Source organism: Cydia pomonella, chromosome 22 (assembly GCF_033807575.1).
Source record: "Cydia pomonella isolate Wapato2018A chromosome 22, ilCydPomo1, whole genome shotgun sequence".
In the NCBI taxonomy this organism is placed as follows: Eukaryota; Metazoa; Arthropoda; class Insecta; order Lepidoptera; family Tortricidae; genus Cydia; species Cydia pomonella.
In genome coordinates, this window is record NC_084724.1 from 11174797 (window position 1) to 11200558 (window position 25762).

General features: G+C 35.5%; 1 protein-coding gene and 1 long non-coding RNA gene across 3 annotated transcripts in view; one reads left to right on the top strand and one right to left on the bottom strand.

The window, feature by feature from the left end:
• LOC133530279 (inactive dipeptidyl peptidase 10-like) overlaps positions 1-25762 on the bottom strand; it is a 539190-nt gene that overhangs the window by 292138 nt on the left and 221290 nt on the right. The window contains exon 1 of one of the 2 annotated variants that reach the window (XM_061868161.1): positions 23912-24651. The exons of the other annotated variant lie outside the window; for it this stretch is intronic. Within the exon in view, the coding sequence (XP_061724145.1) occupies positions 23912-23974 (63 nt within the window). The 5' untranslated portion in view covers positions 23975-24651. Of the gene's footprint in view, positions 1-23911; positions 24652-25762 lie in introns of those variants that run through there. 2 annotated transcript variants of the gene reach the window in all.
• Positions 11925-14288, top strand: LOC133529979 (uncharacterized). The gene is made up of 3 exons (XR_009801246.1): positions 11925-12153; positions 12888-13008; positions 14033-14288. It is a non-coding gene; the product is annotated as an uncharacterized LOC133529979 (long non-coding RNA).

A 25762-nucleotide genomic window follows, 5' to 3' on the forward strand; every position in this document is an offset into this window, starting at 1 on the left:
GCCGCGGACGGACGGACAGACGGACATGGCGAAACTGTAAGGTTTCCTAGTTGACTACGGAACCCTAAAAAGCACTACGATATAATACCTACTGCACCTTAAATCCATACTCAAACAATTTACTGAAAATTAACATTTGAAACATTTCCGCCTCACCCAACGAACGCTTAAACTAGTGCCCCTAACAGCGAGTACAACACGTGATACTCATAATTCACATAGACGTAAATCGACCGGGATATAAACCGTGATTACCTTTTTCAATTGTTAAAAAAAACTTGTTGTGTTGTTGTTATTATTGTTGTTGTTGTTGTGTGTTATTTTGTGTTGTGTTGTGTGTTTGTTGTTTTGGTGTTGTTGTATTGTTGTTGTTGTTGTTTTGTATTGTTGAACCGTGAATCATTCAAAACTGTTATCATAATCCACATGTTCCACATCACATTAACTTAAACAATAACTGTGTCGTCGCTAAATCTATGTGTAATCAGGTGTCAACTGCATATAAAACTATTTTTTATGAAGAAATCAAGTTGTTTTCTTGAGTCCGCCGACCCGATACCATCATGAAGATCTTTCTAGGTAAGTGTAATCCAAAATTTATTAGCGATCAGGACTATGGTATTTAACCATAGGTAAGACAATAGCATATTTACTAGTGGAATTACCACAACTTATGGAGTGTGGAATAAAAGAAGGAACATCTCTGTATGAAAAGTGTCCATCAAAAAACATTAAATAGGCGGCGCCACAATACACCGAATTAAAATGTCATAGACCTAGTATTTATATAGATGTTCTATACGCGTACACCGGTGAGGGACAGAACATACGCAATGCGACAAAGTTAAAAACACATTTTAACATTCCTGACAACATACCCAAAACAACCTACGTAATTTGGTCGGGTTATTTGTTGCCCCTCCCCCATTTCATCTCTATAATATTATACCTCTATGGTTCATGTAATCCATGAGCCTACCTAGCGCCACCGGAGAGATTAGGAACTATTATTTAAACCTGAAAGCTGGTCACTTTTGCAATAGTTCTGCCTTAAGAGATTTTCCTCCTTTTAATTCCACACTTCATACCACGACTGCTTTAGCAGTGTCGAACTGACATATTTGCTAACGTTTGCGTAACTTACTTTCTATACATCTCGCTCGCACTAATATTCGAGTAAGAGCGAGATGCATGGAAAGTAAGTTACGCACACGCTAGCGAACATGTATGTATGTATGTACGTATAAACTCTTTATTGTACAAAAGACAAAATATAAATATGGCACAGGATAAGTAGTACAAAGGCGAACTTATCCCTTTAAGGGATTTCTGGCAGTTAACCTTTGAGTAGATAATTAACACAATAATTAACATGTCAGTGTCAAACTGATGTTAAATAGCAGTATAGTAAACACCCCTATAATGGAACAGGCACCAGTAATGAAATGGTATAGACAAATCCTGTAAAACAAGTATTTACCATCAGTTCTTAATCGCTGCCAATATTTTACCAAAACCAAGAGCCAATAGCTGCTTAAGTCTAATTTTTCATTGATATTTGTTATTTTCAAAACGAATGACGCCATACATACCATGACTGGAGCAAAAAACCACAGTTTTAATTGGTTAATAATATTGAAACCAATTGCAGTAGCTTTCATTAAATACATAGAAAACATAAAGGACGAATTGGACATTCAACTTTAAAAAGCGTAAAGCGGTAGAAATTTTACAGGTGTCGATGAAATATCAAAAATACTCCAAATTTTCTTTTAAATGATCCATGATTGGTCCCGTTAACATACAGGTAACATTATTTAAGTGATACAAGGTACCTATGATTATTTATTTATTTAATATTTACACACAGAAATCCAGTTTAAAATTAATACACTGTGAAATGACAATTCCATACTATAAGTATGTACAACTATGATTGTATTAAAACACTTTTAAAACACTAGATTCCCTTTAATCCATCATCTCACAAAATCTCAAGCATTTCTTACACACATCCGCTCATCTACCCGCAAGCAGGTCACATTCCGGGTACGTCCTTAAACTACGTCCGTAAGAGAGGTATGGGCATTGTGAATGTCATCTCGCTTTGTGTGGTAGGGCACAGCCAGTGGATGTCATTCCAGATCTAGAGCAGAGTCCAATTGGGGAAGTACCTTCACCTTACAGAAAACAGCAGCCCAATAACACTAGACCCTACTCATAGTGTTGTGTTCCTGCCGGTAAGGTTGCCAGAGCTCAACGAGGGGGGCGGGTTTAGGGTCGGCAACGCGCATGTAACTCCTCTGGAGTTGCAGGCGTACATAGGCTACGGAGACTGCTTACCATCAGGCGGGCCGTATGCTTGTTTGCCACCGACGTAGTATAAAAAAAAAACCGGTGCTGAAACTAGGAGCGCATTCAGCAGGGTCAGGGCATGAGGGATGGACGAGTTTCTATGCGCCACCGTGCGTGCCGTTGGCACTGCTAACAGAGGCCGCACTCGCGGTCTGAGGGTTATCTTTTTTAAATCAGGAACAAAGAACCTCACTAGCCTCTCTACCAGTTCCGGATAGTCCGAGTCACCGCGCAGGACCCGATATGCTTAGCATTATGTAATAAATAAATAAATAAATATTATAGGACATTATTACACAAATTAACTAAGTCCCACAGTAAGCTCAATAAGGCTTGTGTTGAGGGTACTTAGACAACGATATATATAATATATAAATATTTATAAATACTTAAATACATAGAAAACACCCATGACTCAGGAACAAATATCCATGCTCATCACACGAATAAATGCCCTTACCAGGATTTGAACCCGGGACCATCGGCTTCGTAGGCAGGGTCACTACCCACTAGGCCAGACCGGTCGTCAAAAGCTATGTACATGATTATAGTCATTTCTAATATGATATTTTACTCTAACAACAACTATGAGCTCACAAATAAAATCTTGGCCTCCAAAAATGTCGTCGAATTTAACTTTACCATGGAAAACATTTTTTTTTTGTTTTGCGATTTTAGGTTATGACTTGCTACCAGTAATTAGTACAGTCGCATAGTACAGTCAGCATCAATGTACCGGATGAAATAACGCGCCAAAAGTATCTAATATTCCGGATAACTTTTCCAAATATAGATCAATCTCTAAAATTCACGTTCAAAAGTATATATTTTACAGTCTTAGTTGTTCTACATATAGATCCATCACTGTTTGTTAAGCTGTTACAGAATGTATCACCAGTATCACCTAAACATATCACCCCATATATTTCACTATAAACCTTAGGACCTGTTTCACAATGTCCAAGTAAGGTGTTGGATAGCTAATAATTAACTGCCAGATAATACTACCTGCAAAACTAGAACTTTATGTGCCAGTTCAGCTAATTTGATTTTTTTTTTAAATATCTAAACTACTACATTTACTAACTATGACATTTAGTTTCTTTGAACGTACCCATACGCCGGAGTTAACGGAATTCAATAAAAACACGTTTATATTTTAAGAAACTTGTGTTCTAGCTGTTAAATGTTGCATTTAAAATAACCCTATTTGTTTTTCTTACAGTGGCTTTTGTGATTGCCCTTCTAGCGGCGGCATTTATTTACGTCGAAGCAGCCAGTTGTATTTGCACTTTTGAGTATCAACCGGTATGCTCCATACATAACATCACATATGGAAATAATTGCTCGTAAGTCACCAATGTTATTATTATATCAGTTCCCAAAGGCGGCGCTAGGCGTGGGCGACGTGGGCCACCGCCTACGGCCTCGCAGTCCGAGGGGCCTTGCGCCTCAAATACATATAACTGGGAAGCAACGTAAAAAATATTCGTTATTGCTTGCGCCACCAGAGGGCCTCGCTAAATGTACCTTGCCCACACTAAATTTTGGTCTTGCCCCGCCACTGTCAGTTCCGTCAGTTAACACGGTGGTAATCATCATATCAAAAGAAAAAAAAAAGTAAGCAGCGTACTACTAACTAAATTTAAAAACACAATACAGAAAAAGTAAAGTAATGAATAAGAAATAAATTTAATATGTACAAACAGATATAGTAATGATGATTCTTAAGTAATGACAAACAAGATAGTACACAGTGCTGTATTGTCTTGTTTGCCATTGCTATTAATATTAACAGCTGTAGATAGCTAACAGATAAAGAACCTTTTCATCACACTTGCTCGAAAAAGTTCTTATTTCATGCAAGTGTACTGAAGGATGAAGGCATATTTTGTTTCCGCGGGAGTTATGGATTATGAAAAAAAGCTATAACTCCCTAGGGAGTTATAGCGTTTTATTTTGTCAGTTTTTCATACAAACCAAGTAGCATAAATGGGTTTTACTTTAAAAATACTAACGTTTATAATTTATATTTTTGTTTATGTTTAAAATTAAATAATTCGATTAATTTAACAGCCGTTTAAAATATTTTTCCATAATTATTAATGGTGGCTGAATGCCGAATAGGTCTGTGCCCTCGATGCTAACCTGTCAAGAAATTACAAAATGGCGGACGAATGTTTGATATGTCACCGTATTTAAGAATTATTTCGTTTTTTAAATTTAGTTTTTTCTTCGCAAGTGTGATGAAGAACATTGTGTGTGACTCCGGGGGTAAGAATATTGCAAACTCGGGTCTTTAATTCCCTCCAGCCTGCGGCTGTCGGGAATAATCACCCTCGTATCCAAAGTTTCACTTACTCCCCTCGTTGCACAATGTACTATTACCTAATGTTATTTGGAGCCTCGTCTGCCAACAAACCATACTCTGGTTTGGCGGAAGATATGATTTAGTTTTAAGGTTTGTTTTATGAATAAACATTTATTTCATTTCATTTATTTCTTTTAAAGAATATATATGTTAGAGTTAGACTATTGTCGGTGGCGCGATTTCCATGTGTGTCGGTCAACTGCCTTCTCTTTCACTCGCCTTGACAGCCTGATACGATACGACGTTTTCCGTTGTTTGATTCATGTACGGTCACGTCTGAAAATATCGATACGAAAAAAGTGCCAAAAATATATATACACAACTTTATTGCCCATATATTAAGGTAGTGTATACATATTTTTGTCACTATTTTCGTATCGATATTTTCAGACGTGACTGCACGCTCTCCTTGGTCTCCCCTTCGTTCTTTTTGCTTCAAGATGATAATTGACGAACGCTTCTCCACATGAACGTTGTCCCCATACTCCTCTCTGAATATAGACTTTATGGTAAATATCCTACTACTCTCCTCGTCATTTTACAGCATCGACCAGTGTAAAAATAGAATCGTAGTCAATGTTTGAATTATGATTGGTTACATAACGCATGTTTATTTTTCAGGAGAATTTGTGCGGGCGATCCATACTGGAAAGACGGGTCCTGTGATGGAAGCGGAGGGGTACAATACTAGAGGCCTGCTCGGCTACTTATTTACCTACTGACAGCCTTCTAAGGAGTGGTTCAGAAAAAAAGTAGCAGCACATTATTATTATTATTATTTGTATGTCTCTTACAAATTCTCGGGACCATGGGGTCCCGGGCATTTTGAAGGCGTGCGTGGGGCCGAAGCCAACACGTAGATGCACCTTGTAATAAGACAATTTACTCTAAAAGTAATGTGACACCAACCGACGATTATCCCTGTTCACACTATAGCAGTGCACCCAAGGACAAGCCCCGGTTAGTGTTGTAAGGACTATTGTAAGAAAAAGGTACAAAAAAAAACCGGGCTATTGGGTTGAGTTGCTATTATTATTATTTTATTTTTTATTTTTTTAATATTATAGGACGTTATTACACAAATTGACTAAGTCCCACAGTAAGCATTTTAATTTTTTGTAGTAATCCGTACATACTATACTAGACAATTAAATGCAATCGTATTTAAAATAAAAGGGCGAATTAAAGTGTTCGCCTTTTATATTACATGTCTCTTAAGACTTTTGGAACAGCATCTTCTGAGAGAATTTATGAGGTGTTTCTCATGAACATAGCATTTTCTTTAAGTTTGATAAGCTATTTAATACATTATAAAATTGTCTTTATGTTCGATATTGCACTTTTTTGATTTGACTTCACTTTGAGGTAGTTACATGGAATTTCCATTTTTGTGTATTTGCGATTTTTACAGAAATTTGTCTCTCATAGAAAAACCTTTGTCAGAGGTTAGATTGGAGAGACTTCCTGACTACCGAAGATGAACTCCAGTTTATTGGTATAATTTACTCGTAAGATAATATTCCTTGTTGTGAAAATAGAAATTCAAATGTGGCATTGCATTGTAGAAAACGGCAGGTGAATATTGTCAAATTGTGTTGTACAAAAAGTTACGAAGTACATTGCAATAAAAATGAGAAAACTCAAACAATCTGATATTTCTCAATATGATTTTATTGTTATTATATAGTATTTTATCTACAGATTACTGAAAAAAATAAACTGCTTCATAGTTAGTAAAAAGAATGTACTAGATAATTCACTGCCACTTTTTTACTGAACCACTCCTTAATTAAGATTATAAACAAATAAACATTAAAAAAAGAAAAAATCTTTCACTGACTACAAATTAAAGCCCAAACATTGAGATGAATAGCGTTCAACAACACTATAAGATAAATTTACGAGAAAATCAGATATCACTATAAGTAGCTCATCGTGCAAATCGTGTTGTGTACGATGAACTATAACTAACCAACAAACAAGGGAGGGTTAGGGTCCAGGAGGGAACAGTGGCTCGGTAGAAACAAGCCTGGTACATAGGCCCACTCAAACCTAATTTCAAAACGAGAGCGATATTTGGGCAACTGGGCCATTGTTCGAGCTAAGCCACTGTTTCCGCCTTGACCCTAATTACTTAGGGTCTCATATTTTGAATACTTAGGTAGCTCTCAAAACGAACACGAACATGATAAACCCTTTATAGGACACACTTAAATATAATATGCCGAAAATTACATATCCTGTTACATCTCTTGATTTTTTTTCTTATGTAGAATTATTAGCACTTCACACTGGCTGGCCCATAGAGAAATAAGTAAGCATAAAGTGTCCACTCCATACTCGTACATCAATTTTCTTACCAAAACGCCACATCGCCAACTGGTCCCGTAGTTTTGGCATTTCTGTTAACCCTTCAAAGTGCCAAGCCATCATTGTGGAGAGCTCGCGTCAACTCTTCAAGTTGGAAGCTGTTCCAGTCACACCGATCGTGTTTGATGGCTCAGCGATCGTGGTCTCTAATCAGGTGAAGGATCTCGGCCTTGTTATTGACAAGAATTTTTCGTAGGACACCTCACGGAAGTAACTTGTAAGGTCACTGCAACATTACGCTTCTTAATATTTGAAATGTAAAATAGTTATTTGTACAACAAGAGAGGAAAGTTTGATATTTCTTCGAGTGCTTGTTTTGAGTCCCGTGCAAGCGAAAGATTCTATAATTTAGAATCTTGAGCGTAGTAAGGGACTCAAAAGCGCACGAGATGTAAATAACTTTGATCTCGTGTAGTACACAAAATTTTTCACGTCAGTCAGCCATCAAAAAATACAACCTGAAAAAATGTAACCCAGACGGACGGATAAATATTTCACTCATGTTTTCTGAAGGTATTCTAACAATTAACTATAATTACCGCAATAAAACAAAATGAAAGAAATTTCAATAAAATAATACGAAAATAATGAATTAACGAACATCAATTGACAGTTCAATCGACAACTTTTTTTTGTAAAAAAAAAAACTATGCAAGATCCGGTCCGAATTGCGGATACTACTATTTGTCAACTATAGTAGAGATCGTTAAAAGTAGTTAAGTAGAATTATTTACTGCGTAACAATTGCGTAAATTTGTATAAGTTCATTGTTTTGATTGTATAATAAAATACGTAAAATATGGTGTTTTTATTAAATTTTAAACTTTTATTTCATTAATTAATTATTACGAATGAAGACTCGTAGGGTATTTTGGAACGATGCGGTCTGACTTATTTCGGGGGTCTATTATAAACCGTCAATATACCGTTGAATTACGTATGCACTTTTTTGTCTCTTTCTTTTTGCTAATGACGTGAAAGGGATAAAGACAATAGAATTCAAATATTTCGAACTTGTATTAGGCCCTACACGTTGAAATGACATTCGAATCTAAAGGTCACTTGAATGTTATTTTGTCTCACTCGGTGAGCAAAATGCGATTTTGCTCACTGTTTTTAAGCAGCAAATTACCCTTGTTCGAGCTGCTGACGTGAAAAAATGGTTTATATGCAAAAATATCAAACATTGAACATTTTTGGCAGTATTAAGTATTTTTTACATTTCAAATATTGTTAACGATGTGCTGATATTCCGTGTAACGGAAAACGATTATCCGGCCCGACATCGGGACTGATGTCAGGCCCGATATCGGGAAGTGTGGAAGTAATAGGCGCTTAACTGATATGATTCCAATATCGGCCTGATAGTTGTGATAAACATTATTTTCATAAGATAAATTGAGAAAATCGGAGATCATTATATAATTATAGCTCATCGTGTACTATTTTTAGGGACCATTTCTAATGTATTAAAATAATTAGAATCTAGTTCTCTGGTCGTTCTAAAAAATGTAAAAATGTAAGCCAAATAAATAATGAATGGCCTTGCGAAAATAATTAATATGCGTTCACGTTAAGCACTGAATTATTCTGGTACACATTTTTGGTGGTCTATTTCGCCCAATTTGTTTGATTGTTGCACGTGAAGGGAGAAGAGTAGCAAAATTCTAAACATTGCATTGTTTATTAAAATACATAAAAATGTATATAAAAAAGTACCCTTTTCAGACAAACGGCGTATAGACTGTGAAATGTTATTATTATTACAGCTTCTTTATTAGGGTCTCGTACATTTTAAAACAAAAAGAATTTTTCATTATTCTGTCTTCAGAACTACGTACTACGTTAACAGCTAGGTCTACGTACAGATGTGGCGTATACGTATAGGATATACTCGTATGAACAAAAATCTGGTTGTTTCATGGGCCAGTGATTCCGATCCCATCCTCGTCACCAGATGGTGTGTCGCGGGGTCGGAAATCAAACAACCGTACTGCTCTGTAGCTAGTTTATTACTGGTTTGACGTGGTTCATGCGCTTACATACTCGTATATTGCAGTCTCCCACTATAGGAATGTTAATTGCAACATTTTAAAATTGCGATTGAAACTAAATCTGGGATTTGATACAAACTGAACTGGGTGGCATATTTATAAGCTTCGTTAAACATTAATGGCACTTTAAGGTACCTTTAGTATTTTGAGCATTTTGATCACACCGTATAGTACAGAACCCATGAAATGCTAGTAGGAATATATCCACTATTTCTTCATAAAATGAGTATTTTTAATAACAACTTACCTATGACAGGGAAAAAACATTAGTTCAGCTTTATCATAGTAAGCAACTCGTTCTTTGACAATACATACATACATTAAGTATAGTTTCCATTATATTCTGGATATCATGAAATACATTTATTGTAAGTTAAATCACTATTTTCAAAACAATTTCATTCTTGATCTTTGACCATGGTGTTAATTTAACGATTATTAGAGGGAAGAACTTTAAAATGTAAAGTTTATTACTCTTTTATATGGGAATGATTAGATAGTTTTTTGTTCTCTGATATTTTTCACTGTAGCTATGATATGGTGTTAATAGTTATTTGTGCAACAAAAGAGAAAAGTTGGTTTTTCTTGCGAGTGTTGATTTTGAGTCCCGAGTAAGCGAAAGATTCTAAGTGAGAATCTTGAGCGTAGCGAGTGACTCAAAAACACGAGATGTAAAATAACTTTGCTCTCGTGTGACACATACATTTTTTCACCTCAGTAAAAGTGGTAGTAGTAGTGAGAACATATTAAATGTTAAAAAAATTCAACATCAAGTAAAGTTATGCACATTTATTTACATTCATGAATGAAAGGCATCATTCAGACAAAGTAGCTTTTTAATTTAGTGAAGGCCATGAATACAGGAAATATTCCTGTATTCATGGCCTTCACTAAATTAAAAAAGCTACTTTGTCTCACTCCCTGCAGTGACGAAAGACGCACTTTCCTCGCTCCCTGGAGTGGCGAAATTAGGCTTGTTCGAACTGCTGAGGTGAAATAGTTATTTTCAAAAGTACCCCGTTTTTGAAGTTACCCCAATGCACGTTATCTGTCGTTTTTCAGTTTTAACTTTGTTATTCTTACTGGCTGCGTCTACATTGGCAGCGAAATGTGTATGTCATAGTTTCCTGTATGCTCCCGTGTGTTCTACCCTCGGGCATACCTTCAACAACAACTGCACGTAAGGCATCAACAACGTCCTTTATAAATGCCATTGTATTTATTATTTTTACAAGCTTTTATTTAATTTGCAATGCTTGTAATGCCGAGGTAACACTAACGGGAAACGCCGTTGATTATCGCGATAATGGAATGGTTGTTGTAAAAGGTCTAAGTTTTAGATTTTTTTTTGTTGTTTGTGTACTAATACTAGCTTACATACCAATTTCAGCTTTCATCAGGAGGATTTTATCAGGAAGTACCCTAAGCGTTCTGATGATTATCAGTGAGTGAGTCGCTTGGCTCGTCTTTGCGGGGGCGCTACCGTGCCTCTAGATCAATGTACTATATTTTATGTACCATTTTTTTTAAATGATTCCCTTCTCTAATATTGTTGGTTCCAGGAGGAAATGCGCAGTGGAGCCGTTTGCCTACAATGGAAGATGCAATTAAGAATGGATAACACGGAAATAATATCAGGACTTACATATGAGTAAAAACAAAAATTAATTATATACCGATGAAATTAATTTGTAATAAAATGTCATTTTACTTTTTTCAGGCTTCAGTTTCACCAGTCCCGTGGTCTTTAACTATATCTGTTATCAAATCTTGATCGCTGAATTAGGCCCACTGCTCAACTCCATTGAGTTTTCTTTAAAATCAATCTTAAATTAAAAAGGGTTTTTTTGACATAACTCTTATAACGTTTTTTGTCGTATTCCATAATGTAATAAAAATATACAAATATATTATGATGTTTGATTTAAATGTATGTAAATAAAATTAAGTAGACACTTTTTTACCCTAATTAAAAAATACCGGAGATTAAATATGCAGTGTTTTTGAATATCTCAAAACAAACACGAACATCATTGTTTCAAGTTCTTCTCACGCTCTCACTGAGATAAGTGTGAGCGAGACGGCTGTGCGTGCCCGAGACATCATATTTTTGAATTGTCATATTTATAAGTAAGTTGTAACAAAAAAAAAGTTATTAAAGAATACGATTAAAAAAAAAAATTGCGCATTTCTAGAAGCATTTTTTATATTTTTAGCTTTTGTGATTTTAGATTGTTTGTGATTTTTTGGAAAGTCTAGAAAACAGGTTTCAAATTGAAGTAGTTACTAGAAAAAGGCCTCAAGATTGCTTAACCTTATTAATTTTGAAAAGATCTATCGACACCCGAAACTATTGAATTAAAGCAAAAACAAAATTTCAAAACAATCCATTTGACGAATTATACGAAGGTATAAATAATTGTTGTTGTTTTTATTTTACCGTTATTTTGCCATGCATGATTTATGTATCCATGCCGAATTGCGGCTTTCTACCACTAACGATCAATTTGACATGGCGAAACTATAAGGTTTTCAAAAACTCTGCTGACTGAATTTACTGCACTTTAAATCCATACACAAACAATATACTGCAAAGTAACATTTGAAACCTTTCCGTCTCACCGAACGAACGCTTACACTACTCGTAGCACACGAAGCGGAGCGTTCGGCGGGGCGTGCAGAGTGGCGTCGGGCTCACAAGTGATGTGAGCAGCGTGCACTAAGGCGGCTCCTATACGTTTGCATTTGTTTAACATGCACGCCACACGCCCCGCCCCGCTGCACGCCCAACTTGAGCGTCCACTCAGGCCTTACACTTACAGCGCGTATACACGTGATACTCATAATCCACATGTTCCACATCACATTATTTTAAACAATAACTGTCTCGTCGCTAAATGTATGTGTAATCAGATGTCAACTGCATATAAAACTATTTTTATGAAGAAATTAAGTTGTTTTCTTGAGTTTGCAGACCCGATACCATCATGAAGATCTTCTATGGTAAGTGTAATCTAAAATTTATTAGCGATCAGGATTGTGGTATATAGCCATTTGTAAGACTGGCTTATTTATTGGTTTTATTCGTTATTTATTGGTTGGTTAAGTTTGGTGGTTATTTTTCAAGCGATACAAGATATAATAATTTAAGTAGGTACGCGGCATTTCTAAGAGACCCTTAGGGCTAAGATGGTCGGCTCTTTATCATTTGTCACGTTCTAACAAGTATGTAAGTGCGAAAGTGACGGGCATTGTGACAAGCGATAAAAATGGAACCATGCTGCTACCGCAGGTCGCCATACAATCGTGGCAAGTTGTACAGTAGTGAGTACCTACTGAGTACAGCCCAGTAGTATATCACGTACATCACCTAAAAAAATCATGTGTATATTTAACTATAATCCTTATTCATTCATGCCTGTATTACTGCCGTCCCCCTTAGGTTCGGTTTTAATAATGTTTCACTAAAAATACCGAGAATATTATGGTCTATTCTGGGCCTATTTTTACTTTAAAAAGAACTGTCTGGCGAGGATTTTATTTATTTATTTAATCTTTATTGCACAAAAGAAAACCTTACAGTACAAAAGGCGGACTTAAAGCCATGAGGCATTCTCTACCAGTCAACCTTCAGGCAAAGCAGAGAGATTGTTGGCGGTGCTACTTGTGGGCGGTGGCTTTTCAAAAATGTTAACTGTTTAATGTCAGATTTTAAAATGTTTTTTTTTTTCTTACAGTGATTTTCGTGATTGCCCTTCTAGCGGTGGCATTTATTTACGTTGAAGCAGCCATTTCATGCACTATGGAGTATCAACCAGTATGCTCTATCAACAACATTACATATGGAAACAATTGCTCGTAAGTCATCAATGTTAGTAGGGGTCCATTGCTGTCGTCGTCCCGCAAAGTGTCTGTAACATGACACGAGAATGTTTTAATAATTCCTGCAATCTTGTTTAGACGAATCGACTAATTTGGCTAGGTGTGGTGGAGAGAATAAGTTACCGTCGAAATTGTCAGTTTAAAAACACATTTACTTTGTTCCAGATTTTTGTATTGACATATGTATTATACTCGTACGAAAACGATGCGGCTTATTATTAGATGTATTTATATCCTTTTCATTTATTTTGGGTCTTAGGTTAGGCATTTTATAATATGAATCTTATACCTTTAAACGAGCAATTCTTGTATATATATATATATATATATATTTCTGTGATCTCGGAAACGGCTCTAACGATTTCGCTGAAATTTGGTATATGGGGGTTTTTGGGGGTATACAATCGATCTAGATTAGTCTTATGTTTGGGAAAACGCGTGTTTTCGAGTTTTCATGCGTTTTTCTTACGACGCAGAATATGGTCGCTAATTTCGTGTCGCCGGCCACTGTCCGTCTGGTCCAGCGGGTAAAGACGCGGACTGCTAAATGAGTGTTACGGGTTCGAATCTCGCCCGGTGACTAACTTTTGTTTTTTTTTTCAATGTCAAGTTTATATATAATTTTTTAATTTTTATTGTTTTAGACAAGTTTAATTTAGTAAAAAAATGTAGTTAAGATTATCACCTATACACCACCATATTACAATAAATAGTTATAACCGAGCAAAGCTCGGTCGCCCAGGTACTATAAAAGTAAAATACAAAAAAATCACACAAAAAGAATACACAATACATATGAAACATCTAAACTAGGGTGCCGCCAGCAGCGGGGCAGGGCCTAAGCTGCCGGTAGCCAGGGCTACAAAGAGAGGAACCGCCGCATTATCCGCGCCGTGTCCAAGATCACTAATTATTATATTATTATTAATCAAGATTATCATATTATTATTAGATTTTGTTACATTGTTACAAGTGAAGATAATTGTTTATTGTTTTTCAGGAGAATTGGTGCGTGCGATCCATACTGGAAAGACGGGCCCTGCGATGGACGTGGATGGGCAGATGCCTGATTGGCTCAAATCATGGCTCATAGTTTGACTCTTTACGTACTGACAACCTTCTTATTAAGATTTTTTTTTACTTATTAAGATTGTACACTAATAAAAAACTAGTCAATAAAAACTTACGACTACGTAATTATACCCTTTGTCCCAAACATTGAGATTAACGTTCCATAATATGAGATAAATTTGCGAGAAAATCTGAGTTTGGTATAGAATGAACTATTTCTCGTCTATTAAAAATGTTTAAAATCGAAAGCTCTGGTAAGTTTTTATTAGGTATATATGAATGATTGTATTTTTTATTGTATTTGTTTCCTGTATGCTCCCGTGTGTTCTATCTACCCTCGGGCATACCTTCAACAACCACTGTACGTAAAGCATATTATCATCAAAAACGTCATTTATAAATTCCATTGTATTTTTTATTTAACGACCGGTTTGGCCTAGTGGGTAGTGACCCTGCCTACGAAGCTGATGGTCCCGGGTTCAAATCCTGGTAAGGGCATTTATTCGTGTGATGAGCATGGATATTTGTTCCTGAGTCATGGGTGTTTTCTATGTATTTAAGTATTTATAAATATTTATATATTATATATATCGTTGTCTAAGTACCCTCAACACAAGGCTTATTGAGCTTCTTGTGGGACTTAGTCAATTTGTGTAATAATGTCCTATAATATTTATTTATTATTTATTTATTTATTTACACAAGCTTTTATTTAACTTGCAATGCTTATACACATTATTGACATTTAAAAATGTGTTATGGTTGAGCTAATCTTGCCCAGATGTAGATGATTCAAGGGGAAGGGGGGGGGGGGGTTTGCTTGTAATGTAGTATCACCTACATTCATTGATGTATTCGTGTATTGAATTAAAAAGCGGCCAAGTGCGAGTCGGACTCGCTCATGAAGGGTTCCGTACCATTTATGACGTATAAAAAAAACTACTTACTAGATCTCGTTCATTCAAACCAATTTTCGGTGTCGGAGCGTGTGACGGCTCTAGACAGACACCAAAAAATACAATATTCACTAAGAGAAGAACGTCAACTCCATACAAAAAAATGTCCCTTTCAAAACGTCAGTACTGGCGCTCTCTTTGTCTCTCAGAACTAAAATTGACAGCCGGTATAGCCTGGCGGGGTTTGTAAGGTAGTGATCCAGTTCTAGCTAGTGGTTCTGGGTTCGAATCCCGGCGACGGAATTTCTTTTTGTATTTTTTCTTTTGTGTTTTTGTTGGGGTGAGGTTGCAGTTTCATCAATATATCGCATGTTTAATATAAGTTTATTAATATCTTAATAACTTTATTTATCACATAACGTTTTCTAAGTTTATTTGCTATTTAACTTCCTTTGCGGGTGTTTATTATACTTGAAATTTCTATGAGATTACATTAAAATACCTTCTTTCAAATAAAACAAAAATTGTTCAAATTGGTTTGGTTTACATATTAAAAAAATATCCCAAAAAAAAACATACAAGCAGGTCACGGAAATTACTTAGGCAATTTACCGATAGATAGCGCTGTTCACAATTAAGCTTAGTATAGTTCTGGTCAATAAGCTTTCGTGTTTATTGTTAGATCAGATAATTGAAAGTTTGTACGGAACCCTCGATGCGCGAGCTAAACGGACTCGAATTTGACCGGTTTTTGAATTAAGTTCATTGGGTACTACGGAACCCTACACTGAGCATGGCCCGACATGCCCTTGGCCAATTTTTTTATACAGTTTTCTCGATTGACACAACATATCCGTAATTACAAATAATGGAATACACTCAATAAAATCAGGTTAAGGTAATTTAAACACCCTGAAGCTCCTAAAGTATTGATCGTAGGATAAAAGTAAATATGACCTAATTTATAGAAAATTTTATGTAGAAACATTTGTCCGAAGTAATCATAATGCTATTTGTACAGATATTCGAAATATGATCAAAAATCTAAAAGTACCCACAACCCGCCTCCTCCCACTACACCCTCAGCATAACCCCCACCCCCGAGGACTTTTAGTATGTTCACCTGGACAGCACAAGGTATAACTGTACCATTTTATAAAATTACAAGAATTATTTCCCCTGATTACCCATATTCGGCTTAATTTGACATGGTTTAAAAGCAAATTATAACTTTTCGCATCTAAAAATATTATCTGTAATATGAAGTGATAAATAATCATCATATTTTCATAGCGATTTGACTTTATGGAGACACATCAACGCTGTCACCGCAAATTATGTGCGATAATTGGCTCTAGCTGAATCTCGAGTTAAACTAGACCAAGCTAAGTTGGCAGCGATTTTGATAGCCAAGACGGTGCAAGTGTTATTTTAAAGTGCAACTGTTATATAGGGAAACAGGTTCCAAAATAAAGCAAAGTCTCTAACCGGTAACTTGATGTTTACAAACGAACGAGTCTGCACTCGCATCAAACTTGACATTTTAATACCTTCCCTTCATTTCCTATTTGAACGACTTTATTGTTCATATTTTCGTATAAAAACGCAGTGGATAGTAGTGGCATGACAGTTATCTGAAGCAACTGTTCCGACAACATGAAGTTTTATATCGGTGAGTTTCATTTGCTAAAAATATTCATTTATCTGTGATTAAGTATTTGTCGTTTTACATTTCGGTGTATGAAATTTAAAAACCGAATGCCCTAGTTTTCTAAAATATAATTTGTAAGAGTAATTTCATTAAAATACTTAATAGTAACAATTATTAACCCATTCCTTGAAAGACTGCGCCTTTTTTTTGTAAAAAAACTTATTGAGTCAATATAACAGTGATTTACCTAATTAAAATTATTCCAATATTCTTCATTCAAACTTAAATAACGGTGTATTTAGGTGCATTAAAGTCATAATGTAAAGATACAAAGATACATATAGATACAAAGACATAAATATAAAAAAGCTATAGGTTTAATTTAAGTCTTTTTGATATTAAAATAAGATTCCAATTCGTCCGGCTTCTCTATCCCAGGTTTCTTGCTGCTGGTGGTGCTCGCTTCGTTGGCGCAAGTGAGCGCGCAGTTTGGGTGCTTCTGCGCAGACTATGAAGATCCTGTCTGCTCCGTCAATGGAATCACTTATGGAAATGATTGCAAGTACGTCATTTGATTATAGACGAGGGCTAACCTGGGACATTATTTACATTTGAAAATGTGTTATGGTTAAGCTAATCTTACGGTTTAATTTGCGTGTTTTTGGTCACTCGCCCGACATGTTTCGGAAAGCCTAATCGTAAATCGCTAAGTTAAAATTAACTTACAGTTAGTAAGTCCCATGACAACCTAAATTCGTAATGGTTTTGATATTAATATGATACGATCGGTTTCGCTGAGTGAAATGAAATTTTGCATCTCTGTAATTAATATAATATTCAAATTTGTTTCACCACTGGTATAGCATTTAACGGAAATGATTATCTATATACATATGGTGTTATTGATAAACACGTGTCAAGTCTTACAAGATAATAACCGTTTGTTCTTATCTGTCATTTTGACATTTTTGTTTCTTGGATAGGGACAAAATTTAGCAAGGTTTAGCTAAGTTTTATGAATAAGGGGGATAGAATATAGATACACAAATTGATCCGCTATCGTTTTCCTATAGTTGTTCTGATAGGCATTCCTTCATTCTTGTTTTGAAAATAATAATAATAATAAATACCGCGAAGTACCGTACTACAAGTACTCACCTGCGCCAGTTCTCGAAAATGGTCGTGCCACGCTCTATTGGGATCGATCTATTTTCACTTATCTTATCACTGACAGCTATTGTAGCCAATAAGCCTGACATCGTGATAATAGATCGATCGCAACGCCGGGCCGTGCTCGTCGACATCACCATCCCCCATGATGAGAATCTCGTGAAAGCCGAGAAGGACAAGTCCAGTAAGTACTTAGACTTGGCTCACGAGATAACCGCCATGTGGGATGTTGATTCGACGATCATTGTCCCGATAGTCGTTTCAGCGAACGGTCTCATAGCGAAGAGTTTCGACCAACACCTTGAGAGACTCTCGCTAGGTGGTTGGATCAAGGGTCAGATGCAGAAGGCGGTGATCTTGGACACGGCGCGGATAGTCCGCCGGTTCCTCTCTCTGCGGCCCTGACCACCGGCAGCTTGGGCCTTGGCCCGCTGCTGGCGGCACCGTAGCACACAGGCGGATTTTCCTAAATTTCTGGCCAAAACTAATGGACTGAATTAAAAGTTAGAAACGCTTTAGGAATCAAATAAAAACATATTTAAATTAAACTACAGCTTTATTTAAGGTCAATTCACTGTTTCTATATTTATTTTATTAGTTTTTTTCTTAATGTCCAGTAAATACTTAAGTTCTTTTGGATAATCATTTACTTTTGAATCCTTCTTGTAATGTTTTCGTGAAATATCTGTTATGTAAGGATCAGATGATACAAGAAGGTTATTAAACACATCCTCTACATTTTAGATCCAACAAAATTTTCTCGAGTAACTTTCTCTGTACATTTTTATGTCTTTATTTCTGGATTCTTGAGCTTCTTCTGAAAGTAACCCCAAAGGCACTATACAATTTTTCATTATTTCATGGCCATGAAATAAGATTTTATGTACAGTTGTTGGTAGGGGGTACCATGGATAATGTTTGATAAAGACAACAGCTGTCTTGCAGAAATATATTTTTAGGATAACATCTCTTTTTGGCGCAAGTAACATTTTCGTAAGGAGGGTAGATGCTGCAGTAATGATCACTTGCACTTTTCCTAATTAAATTGTATTGGAACTTGGTAAGTTTTGCTCCAACAACAAGTGCTAAAGCTTCATCTGGTGTGAAAGGAATGGGAGATTGTCCAGAAGTGGCTTCTTGTTTTGTAATTATAGTTTCACATTCTTTAGCAGATTTCAGATCACCATCTCTTTTGAAGTTCATTTTAGCAGCAAACAAAAGTTCACTACTAATTTTTTCCTCACGTAAGTCTTCGGTTTTTCTGCGTTTGGACCGATCACTACTCTCACAGAAATCTTTCGAAGGTCTTCCGCTTACTTGCTTTGAAACTTGTTTCTTAACCAAAAAACAAATACCATCACTAAGCCAATTACATTCTTTTCTATTGAAATAGGCATTGTTTCTTCTAACAGATGCACACTTTTGTTTGTACGAATACGAACTTAGATAATAATTGTTTTGAGTCATTTGTGAGACCATCCTCAACACCTAAGAAACTTGCTACTTGGTTAAAAAGATTGTTAGGTTTTTCATTATTATCTTTCGAATTGCACGTTCTATAATATTCAAGCAATTGTTGACGACTTATAATGATATTCTCAGAAGATGAACCTAAAAACAAAGAAAAAATAAAAAAAAACTGTTTTCGTGATTTTTACTTCCAACTGATAATTGTCTAATAAAAAACAGATTAGCACGTATTAGCAACCTAAACTATCAAAATAGTTTAGCTAATATGTTTGTCTTTACTATAATATTTATTCAGTAGTCAGATTCTATTGAATATTGAACTTTATACACTAATATAAGTAACCAACAGGTAAAAATTCGATTGTAAATTAACTTTTTTTTTTCCTGTGTATAAACAAAATGAAAAGTATGAACATTCATGTTAAATATATAGTTACATACCTCCAGCTTCACAATCCATTATATAAATCACACCAAACAACTTTAAAACAATAGAATATGTTATATAAATACACTTATTTTTAACAAATAATTAACCTTTGGTCAGAAGTCGATACTTTGTTAATGTGGGTAGTTATGAAAACGTTCGTTTAAATTGTTATGAGGGTTGTCATTAAATCTTAGGAACAATACAGATACAAAAAATAAAGTCACGTGACTATTATCGTTGATTTGGTACATTGGACTTTTGGCCAGAAATTTAGGAAAATCCGCCTGTGTGCGCGTAGGTTAGGTTTTTTATAATGTGTTTATATCTTTTGTATTGTTTTGTAAGTGTTTTTATATTTTACTTTTATATACAAATCGTAAAAACCTAACGTAAGAGAAAAAATGAAATAAAGGGAATAATAATATTAATAACGAGAGCTACCTCTGCATTTGTTGAATACATATTGGTTTTCTTTATTTAGGCATATTACAATGCTGTAATGTTATTAATATCAAAAACTACCACCGACTTTAATCTTACACGACAGCCCCGAGAAAATACCGGCACATGAAACTCTGTGGCACGCATTAAAAAAAAACGTTAAATCATATTAATAAGTCGTTCTTTCAGGAAAATATCTAATATTATATTTAAAACTATATTACTCGTATTTAATTGCAGGAGATCATGCTTCAACGACCCGCTGTTGCACAGAGGCCCGTGTTTCATCTACCCCTTCTACAAGAAATAGTTGCCCGCCCAGTCTACGTAATAAAACATCGCCAAACTTCGTCCACTCTATAGCAATTAAAACGAGTTATTTTGTATCGATATTTTCATGCAAAATTATACATTTTCATTGCTCTAGAGTGGTAGTAACCCGTTATATCGTAGACCCTTACGACTTTCCTGTACCAAGTAAACAAGTTACTGTCCATTTTTTTACAATCACACAATTTTATTAATACACACTTGTATTTCATCTCTATTACATGTTTATAAATTATTCTTCTACACCTTCCCAATGAGCCTAAACTCTGTAATATATGTTTATGTTTATCAATCAGAAGTTCTTTGGCTACCTTCCGATTGCATCATCAGATCAGCTCCATATTAGCGTATAATTAATAAATCTAGTATAACTAGCGGTGCGGTCAAGCGGTGGGGGGAAATGACTGAACGGGATAGTTTTATCTATCTTTCAGTAGGAGTAGCAGAGAAAGCGCTATTATATCTTGTCCTTGTCACAGTCTCATTTTTTTATTCCCCAGCGTTTAGTATGGTTTTTGGTAGGCAACAAATAACCCGACCAAATTACGTTGGTTGTTATTGGTATGTTGTCGGGAATGTTAAAACGTATTTTTAATTTTGTCGCATTGCGTATGTTCTGTCCCTCACGGGCGCATGCCTATATTACATCTATAGGATCCTACCATCTATGGTATAATTCCATTGTTATTAGAGTCAGACCAAGATAAATTGGCAGCGATTTTGATAGCCCAAACAGCGCAAGTGTTATTTTAAACGTTAAACATCTATGAAATTATAACGTTTACTTAACACATGCACAGACCGGGCTATCAAAACCGCTGCCAATTCAGCTTTGTCTGACTTTAGATATATGTAGATTGGCCAAATTTGAATTCAATTTGACAGCGAGAAGTTTTAAAAAAAAGTTACAAAATGTAGAATAAAAAATAGAATATGATAGAGAACGCCTAATGGCTTAAGTCCGCCTTTTGTACTGTAAGGTTTTTTCTTTTGTGCAATAAAGGTTAAATAAAATAAATAAAATTGTAAGCACATAATTATATACGGAGTGAAGCGAAATATAAGTGTGTAGAAAAACCAGACACCTAACTTATGTTTATAAACAGAATCACTCATATAAATTACTCATATACTCATATATAAACTTGTATAAAGCCATTTCGGCTGCAGAATTTGCAAAATAAATGGACCTTCTATATTTCGTTTAGATCATACTTAATTCAGTTATTTCATTCACGAATGCCCGCCATTAAAATAAAGAATATTCACTAGTGAAAGGACCTTAAGGTTATTTCGTGTTGTTAACATTTTGATCCCTTTTTTGTGCGACTTTTTTAACTTTAGTAGGATGATTTGAAAGTCACGATAGTGTCTTGCAAGAATAATCAATTTCTTGATTGAAACCGTCTTTTTACTTTTTGGGTTTTTACATTTACTACGGAACGCTAAGTGCTTTGAGCTAGTATACATTTGTATTAAAGAGATTGGTTATAAAAACACAAGCCATTAAAATAAAATATATTAGTACCGTAAAACCACTCAACTATAGTCCAATACTGCAACTATGGTCCACAAGTTCAAAAGGAAATTAAGTATCTATACCAATGTTCCATTTGGTTTACTCCTAGTTTTACCTTCCATTTATAAACATACTTTGCCTTAGAACTACAAAAATATAGTAAAATACACACCTGAACGAAAAAATTTAGTTTATTTGTGGACCATAGTTGGGAGCTGTGGACTATAGTTGGGTGGATTTACGGTATATATTTAGTAGTAAAAAGAAAATCAGGACGACCACGAAAGCGATGGAGCGACGACATAGTAGCCACGGCCGGTCAAAGATGGCTAAATAAGGCAAAGGACAGAGACGAATGGAACAAATTGGAGGAGGCCTTTACCCAATAAAGTGGGGTTCCTATCAACTTTTAGTTTGAAAGAAAAAAAAAACATTAAATTAAGTTGAAATATACTAACCATAATAAGTTTAATTAATGTACCTAAATAATACCAAGTGTGTAAGTAGTTGATAAGAAAATAAAGAGGCTTTTTATTATTTTATTATTATTATTTATTATATTTTTTTGTAGTAAGGTAATAAAGGTTGTAAGATAATAAAACCTCTCCATTATTGTTAAGGGGGCTTCTATCAGTTAAAAGCCAACCAAAGATATTGATTTTATAAATATTATATGCTCAGATAGTACAATAGGATGTGTTGTTTTAAACAAGTCGAACACGTCTTGGTAAATAACAAGTTTGAAGTTTGAAATGATTGAGTTGAAATTTGACATACATTTCAAAAACCCATGGAAATGAATTTTTTTTTATACTACGTCGGTGGCATACGAGCATACGGCCCGCCTGATGGTAAGCAGTCTCCGTAGCCTATGTACGCCTGCAACTAGTAGATGATTATTGAAAGAAAACGCAGTAATCTTGTATCAAAAATGAAATTTTTGACATAAAAATAATAAGCATTGTTTTATTTTTGTTTATATATCACCATTACCTTTCCATTGCCACGCGAAATATTCCAGGTCCATTATCGAGGTGATATATTATTCAGGCTTCACGGGGCGTTAATTAAACTGCTATTTGTGATACATTGCTATCGCGGAAATAACTGAATATGCATGACCCATATTTAAAAATAATGATAATTTAAACGTAGCAGTAAAATCTCGGCGATGTACTCCGTCGACCCGCCGACATATGTACCTGTTGACCGACCTAGCACATACTGTTCAACAGTCCAGGCGGGAGGTAAAACTTGCAGTTAGTGAAATGGTAATTACTTGTATAACTATAAGCAGATAGTACCTAGTAGGTTTCTTAAAGTACATCATTATTTTTGTAAGGTACAATATTTTATCTTGCAGCTTATGCTGAGCCCGTTAGTTTTATGTTATTGTGACTGGCACCATACTTATGTTGTGAACGAAGTTCCTTATAGCACGGTACGGATTTGGCGGATGAAGGCTAAGTAAGAACTTTCCGTCGTTTTGGCGTTTCTTTCTTAATAAAAAAAGTAGTAAAGTTAGTAATTTATTTCTTATTTTCATGAACATGAACACGAACATGGATATGAACATGAACATTAACACAAACATGAACATGAACATGAACATTAACACAAACATAAACACGAACATGAACACGAAAATGAACATAAGAAAGATTTCCTCATATGTGATGTAAAACGCAGTACGTGTCCACTTCCTTTCTTAACTTCGTTCCAACCCAGTGTTCTTCGACACTCACGCATTTTTGATGGCAATAAATGGTTTCTTATGCTTTTTCTTTATAAATGAAAGTGCGCTGTGAAGGTCTTAAATTTTACTCCATAAATGTATCTTATTCTCTGATTCAGGTGATTTCTTCAGTCAAGATCATAGTATAAGCTGCAAATATACTCACATCATGTTTGGAATCCTTTTTCATAGACCCACCGTGGCCGCCGGTGCTCTGCACTGTATTCATGGTTCTCCTGTTTACACCACCTTATACCCAACGTTAACCAAATCCCACACTAAATTTGTAGGAACACAACGGTAAAAGTAGCGCGTTGTCAGCCAAAACACTTGAAGGATTTGCACAGTTCGTATTATTGCTAAACACTTCAGTCACTTTCCTAAGTAACACACTAAATTGACTTAATTTCAGCTAGGTACCTATCTAGATTCTCAACAATGATGTCATGAATTCAACTAGTTTAAATGGACATGTCACTACGTCTAGGCACTGTTTTAAGGTACGTCACAGCACGGAATTTTCAACAACGCAACATCCTGATACAATTTTTGTCGTGTTTTTGTTTTTGTGTGCTTCAAAACTAAATGAAGTAAATTACAAAATGCTTGTATTAAATAACTGCTAACGTTCAATATCGCTGTCAGGCACGAAAATGTCAAGAGCGAATTGCTTATCAGGCCCGTGTTAGAGCTACTCGGAGGGAAGGGGTAGTGTACCTAGGTATGTACGATTACCTGTAGTTTTTCGCGTTCCGTAGCTCAAAAGAAAAAAACGGAACTCTTATAGGATCACTTTGTTGTCCGTCCGTCCGTCCGGATGTATCGAGTTGAAATTCGTTTATGACGCAAAAAACGTAAATTTCGAAAATGTCAACAAAGGAATCAAAATTTATAGGGTAGGTACTTCCCGTGGACCTTGAACTATGAAATTTGGCAAGTAATATCGTTTTTCACTACAAATACAGGGAAAAAAACTGAAAACTTGTATAAAAAATTAGTGAAATTTGTACGGTGGGCGAGTCCGACTAGTACTTCTCCGGTTTTTGTTATGTAGTAAACATTTTAGTGACAATCAGATAACGACCGTGGCAGCTTAAATTTTTACTAATTTACGCTTGCAATATCTTCATAACATAATTAAGCAATTAATTACCTACTATAACTTACAGACCCCACAGTCTAACCCATTGTTGAGTGAAGCTACGACTATTATTAAAAAAACCACTGTATTTTAATAAATAAAATAAATAATAAAGTCGTGTGTTGTATTAAGATGACAGCTGACAGGCCATGTGAAATATATTATAGTTATGGATAAAGCCAGTAAACCTTCTGTACATTTATGGAATTTAATTTCTCGTTTTGTACCGTGTACCGTGACAGCCAATATGAAAGCCGTTAGGGATCTTGGCACAGAATTTATATACCTTAACCGTACTTTAGTAAATAATAATAATAATAATAATTCAGCCTATATACGTCCCACTGCTGGGCACAGGCCTCCTCTCATGCGTGAGAGGGCTCGGGCTATAGTCCCCACGCTAGCCCAATGCGGATTGGGGACTTCACATACACCTTTGAATTTCTTCGCAGATGTATGCAGGTTTCCTCACGATGTTTTCCTTCACCGAAAAGCCGCACTTTAGTACTATTCCTTATTCTGTGATATTAAGTATGGATCGCCGCTGACCTTAGCGATGAAATTGGGGATAACTTAACAAAAAGCCACGAAATCACAGAATGTAGTTTTATCCGTGGGAACCCTAATAACTCGCAGCTTACGCCCCGTTCCACGTAGATTTATATTAGAATTTACATAAAGCAATTTGTGACTGGTCACGGCAGGCGCTGTATAGTACTAGCTATATCTAATATGACTGTTATCTGCTTATAGGTGTAGCAAAAATATATTTTAATTTTGGATTTGGGTATACTTATGTACCGTAAAACTACCCACTTATAATCCAGCACTACAACTATAGCCCTTTTTAAATATGTTGCATAACTGAACGAAGAT